Raw genomic sequence first — 5,209 nt, 5'->3', positions numbered from 1 at the left:
TAAAATAATTTCAGCCTTTTCCACATAAACACAAGAAACATTCCCTCTATAAAGGATTCAAAACAAACATACCGATGAGACTAACAAAACTACGGATGACCTTTTTTTTATTGACTTAAATTTAAAACTAAAACGTTCGTTCTGTTATGTACCTGACAAAACTAATAACCTATCAGGCGACAAAAAGATGTTTGTACATGTAGATAAGCAGCTTCATTATTGGTGGTGATTTTCTTCTTCTTTCTGGGTTCTAACCAATCTGCAGGTGATGCACAAGTATCATGCCACCCCAAAGATCCATAGACTGGAACAAGGTTTTCTCCAGAAGTAAGCCATGAAGCTCAAGCCCACTCAAAGTTTGTTTCTTTGGGCAAAACCAGGGCAATGAGGCAATCAGATGCATTAGGTGGTACAACTGAGAGCATAGAACATGCTTCTTGCGAGTATGGAAGAATAAAAAGAAGCCTGGACCACATGGATTTCATTGCTGGAATCTTAATCACTCCTGAACAATCCCTCTGCTTCAAGTACGAAATAAAATCCTGAAACTGGAGAGAGAGAGAAGTTTCAAGAATAAGCCAGATCATTATTTTCTAACATTTAGGCATGGATAAATTGTTCAGAAGGGAGCACTTGGTGAAACATAAGATTGCTTCAAGCTGAAGCCTAAAGGTAGCAGTAGAGAATAGAAACCATCAAGAACATGAAATCTAATGTGCAAAGAACACAAATTGACATGTTTTAGTTAGGGTCAAGTTTAAAAACATAAGATGACTTACGCCTTTATAGTCACTTGCAGAAGAAGGGATCAGACAACAAACTTCTCTCTGCACCACAGAAAACATCACCCGTAATTACATTTTAAAACCAGAAGAATCTGTCATAAACAATAATAATAAAAAAGGAAGATATTGGGAGAATATTCAACCCAGCTCTTTCCACAATAATTAATAATCTTGAAAAGAGGAACATTATTGACGCACTTTATGTGGTGGGGTGTTGGTGAATGTTGTTTTCACATGCCGGAAATCCGTGCGTTTGGTCATGTCTAGTTTGGCAGGCCATCTGTAACATGCAACAGAGCTTAGTTTCAATAGAAATTATTCTCTACTCCTGACAAAAATCACGATGAGGTCAGAAATTAAAGGGAAAGGAGAACAAAGTTCATACTCGGCAGGTTCAGAACTGGCATTTGAATACTTGCAAAGATCTGAATCTAGTCTCTGAGCATAAATTGTGCAATATTGAGCCCCACTCTTACATAATGAGCCCTGCCACTGATACTTTATACACTGTTCAGAACAATCCATGTCAGTTGATTCTGATATAGGTGGAGGAGGCGGAGGAGGTGAATTAGGCGGAGGGGGAACCAGAGGTGGTAATGACTGAGGTAATGGTGGCAGATATAGAGGCGGAACTGGTGGTGGAGGTGGCATCGATGATAAAGGTGGCGGGATAACAGGATGCGAAAATCCCTGCTCAAAATGCTGCATAGGCGGTCCTTGCATCTGAGAAAGTGGAGTCACAGAAGCAGAGACAAAGGGAGGTGGAACAGCATTGCCATGAAAAGTATTAGGCACTACACCAGGTGAAATTGGATTCTGAGGGAACTGGTGATTAAAACCTCGGGGATCCCAGGAACTGTTTGGAGGATGGTAAATAGGTCGCATAAATGGAGGTGCCTGAAGCTGTGGTGGTGGTTGAGGAGGAGGAACAAGACTTTGTGTTGCTATAGGCATGTATGGCATTCTCCCAGGTGCAGAATGCAGATCACTTTCAGGTTTCTGATAGTTCCATAATTGGGCGGAGGTACCAGAGACAGGAACACCACCTAAAATACAGTTAGTAAACATACAAAATTGTTAAGAAATAACAAGGATAAGAACCCCACAGTACAGATTATGAATAGTTAGTAACTCAGCACATATGACATTACCTCCTTGAGCAGGACCTTCTTGCATATCTGTACAACCAGGAGGAGGCCAGTTCGATTGAAATGGATGTGCACCTGATATGGGAGTTCCATGATTCTCCACCCTTAACTTCGGAGATACAAGTTCCATTGAGCTGCTTGACATGCTTGCTGAGGTATTGTTTTTTATGTCAGCATGGATAGGTGGAGCAGCATCAGACCTTCCACTGTCAACATGGACAGAGACAGTAGGTGGTGCAGCATTAAATGGCAGCATATGGCTGCTTCCTTCTTTTCGATGCTCTCTAAGATGTGCCATAACAGCAGCAGCTTCTTTGGGAGTTTCATACTCCAGCAGCAATGCACTTTCACAAGTAAGATCAATAACCATGTAAGGACCCTTGTAGACCACTTTCCTTGATTCATGCAGAGTTTCATCCTTTTCCCATTGACTCGAAATGTTTCCAACATAAATATGCGAACTAGAACCAACGGCAACGCCATTCACAGAACCCCTGGTTCCCAACCCTACATCCACGAACATAACTCGCCAAGGAAAACAGCGACGGAGGTACTCCCTAGCTCGTACAGCATCAATGATGTTTCTATACTCGACCAAAGCAAAACCTTTAACTGGAAAGAAGTAAAATTGCTCAATGGGACCAAACCGCTCTAGCTCAAACCTTATGTAACCCTCAGATGCATCAGCCCCTAAAGATCCCAACCATAGCTGCGGAGAAGCTGAGAAAATACCCATGCTAGCAGGATCACTATCAAAATACCAAACACTTTGACAAGATGCTGCATAACGATTACTGGGTGATGCCAAAGCATTGCTTACGCCTCCGCTCGCAGATCTCAAGGCTGAAGCATCACCAGAATTTGAAACTTGACTCATGTCAGCATTCTTCAAGTGATTTCTACCTTCAAAGGAAGTACTCCTGAAGTCCCGTGGTGTTCCGGTAGCAGGTGAAAGTAACTGATGGCTTGATGGGTCCCTCAGAACAGAAGACCTGCTAGTGGACAAATCCCCATGGTCATGCCTTTCATAGTCCATGGACCTCAAACCTCCACTATCATGACTAGAACTAGCATTTAAGTGGAGATTAGTTTCTGGGGGAACAGTGTGAGGATTCAGATATTGACCTGATAAATTTTCAACACAACTCTTATTGCTAGATTTACCTCTTCCAGATTGGTCACTCAAGATTTCATGTTGATTAGAGCTTCTAGTGATCAAGTTTGTCTGACCAGAAAATTTCGAGGAATCAGAATCATCCTCATCACTGTCTACTAGACTATCTTCTATGTTAATACCTTTCCTAAAAGACTCAAAGATCCCTTCTAAGCTATATATAATCTCTGGTACAGATTTGGATACAGATAACTCGCACAATTTCTTGTACTTTAAAAGCATCCAATTTCTCAATGATGGACTTCTACCAAAAACCTACATAAAATGATATTACATGCCACAAGAAATGAGCAATAGACAAACATAGGGGGAAAAAATTAAAATATGAAGATAAAATAATTCATACACCAAAGGTTAATAAGCACGCTTTATCAAAAAAGAATTTGGAAACAAGTGAACCAATAAACTCCATTAAATTTAGTTGATAGGTGGAGTAATTATATAGCATTACCAGACCCAACAAAGAGCTCCTTAGAACAGGAGATGCATCTTCCACGTCATTGCCACTATCTGATCCAGGTGTCTCACCGGTAAGCACACTGCCTTTGGTGCTTGTTCCAAGGGGATCCGTACAACTTTTAGGCTCTATATTTAGTTCATCAAAACCACAATTGGCATCAAGGGCATCAAGCCTGCTTGTTGCCTGTCTCAGAAAATATAGCCCCTTATCAGCTTCAGTTTCAGATGACCTGAAGAGCTCAAAACATACAGACAGCAATTTTTTTGGATAATGGAACAGAATCCAGAGTAGACTCAAGGCACGGAATTTTGATAACTTAATCAATGAAGATTCTTCTTCATCAGAAATTTTTTGCTTTAGCTCAGAATACATTTCATCAGAATCCAGAATTTTGCAAATATCTTTATGGACAATTTGAAACAAATCCTTTCCCTTGAAGGATTCTAAGAGAAAGGAAAGAACATTCTGGAAAACAGTTGAGCAGATGCCTCTTGGAACCAATGATCTCGGTGCCTCTATAGAAGCCGTCGAACAAATATCAGCTAGACCAAAAATGCAAGCTTTAGCAGTTTGGAATGCAACATTATCAGCATCTTCTTCCCTACTTATAACTTCCAAGCTAGAGTTATGCACATTGATGATGGCTTTCGTAGCAGCGTCAAGGGCAGCTGGACAATACGAGGCATATCGTGGAACAAAATCAGCCACAAAACGCTGTACGCTTAGACAACCTGCATAGTAGTAAAAGAATGTTCCTAAAAGTTATTTCCTAAAAAACTATTTCATAGCATCATCCAAACCATTCTAAAGACGAAGCTCCATTCAAACCAATCAAATGATCACATAACTCCAAGTCTCGGAAATCTACTCATTAACTAGAATTTAGTCCATTTAGATTAAAAATAGCTTTCTTTTCATTTTGATTCTAAACAAAACATGTTTACATGAATTAATTTTCCCCCTTCAACTCATGGAGGATCAAAATCAATGTCAGCAATTATAGGGAAAAGAAAAGGCAGAAAAGTAAAAAAAAGCTGACCTCTAGAAACAGAAATTAGAGCTAGGTAAGATTGTTCAAGCTCAGGCATGTACCGAGCATCTTTCCCTTTCAGGGAAATACAAGACTTAATCCTCTTGTAATTCTCGTAAACACTTCGAATCTCGTCTCTGTTTTTCCTTCTCGAGAGAATTTCTTCTTGAGACAACGGCGGGGGAGTGTTTGGCAGAGCCACGTAAGTCTCCGGCAGCGACACCGTCTCCGGTGGCGGATCGAAGAGCCTTCTCTTCTTCAGCGGTTGTTCGGAAGATGACATCGCCATGGTCGCACAGAGGAAGATGAGGAAGGCGACGCCGAGCGAAGCAGTGTTTATGCCTCTTGCAGCGATAAGTGAGAAAGTTAGGGTGTTAGAGGAGGATTGGAGTTGGACGGTCTTAGGATTTTAGGTGATTACACTCGAAGCCTGTGAGTTACGGGCCAACCCCTATTCCAGGGCCAATGAGGCCTTTCATTAATTAAAAATATATATGCTCCAATATTTAATAAAAGATTTATTTTAAAGTAACAATAATAATAACAAACAAATAATTTAACTAAATAATTATCAATAAAATAATATATGTTACTATTTAGAAATAATTAAAA

The 5,209-nt window shown here is 40.3% G+C and overlaps 1 protein-coding gene across 4 annotated transcripts; it reads right to left on the bottom strand.

The window, feature by feature from the left end:
• On the bottom strand, nucleotides 1-4,994 carry LOC120156772. 4 transcript variants are annotated; one of them, XM_039168029.1, is made up of 8 exons: nucleotides 4,607-4,994; nucleotides 3,559-4,298; nucleotides 3,098-3,362; nucleotides 1,937-3,025; nucleotides 1,171-1,831; nucleotides 984-1,065; nucleotides 780-827; nucleotides 1-548 (listed from the first exon to the last, which is right to left on the bottom strand). In XM_039168029.1, the coding sequence occupies exons 1-8, from the start codon at nucleotides 4,884-4,886 to the stop codon at nucleotides 342-344; spliced, it is 3,372 nt and encodes a 1,123-aa protein (XP_039023960.1). In that variant the 5' UTR covers nucleotides 4,887-4,994; the 3' UTR covers nucleotides 1-341. The 4 variants fall into 4 exon arrangements, with proteins under 4 accessions (XP_039023960.1, XP_039023962.1, XP_039023959.1 ...); XM_039168031.1 differs by having other exon boundaries at nucleotides 3,098-3,158; XM_039168028.1 differs by having other exon boundaries at nucleotides 1,937-3,362.
• Between the last annotated feature and the right edge of the window lie 215 nt (nucleotides 4,995-5,209).

This window comes from Hibiscus syriacus, unplaced genomic scaffold (assembly GCF_006381635.1).
Source record: "Hibiscus syriacus cultivar Baekdansim isolate YM2019G1 unplaced genomic scaffold, ASM638163v2 tig00111237_pilon, whole genome shotgun sequence".
Taxonomy (NCBI): Eukaryota; Viridiplantae; Streptophyta; class Magnoliopsida; order Malvales; family Malvaceae; genus Hibiscus; species Hibiscus syriacus.
The sequence above is the reverse complement of the archived record's forward strand: the minus strand, read 5'-3'. Positions and strand labels throughout refer to the sequence as shown.

Excerpts from the sequence above, each read along its gene's own strand:
- LOC120156772 (XM_039168028.1), bottom strand. The coding sequence starts at position 4,886 with ATGGCGATGTCATCTTCCGAACAACCGCTGAAGAAGAGAAGGCTCTTC. Across the intron at positions 1,832-1,936 it reads AGAAGGTCCTGCTCAAGGAG|GTGGTGTTCCTGTCTCTGGT; the intron begins GTAATGTCATAT and ends ACTGTATTTTAG. Across the intron at positions 1,066-1,170 it reads GCCAGTTCTGAACCTGCCGA|ATGGCCTGCCAAACTAGACA; the intron begins GTATGAACTTTG and ends TGCATGTTACAG.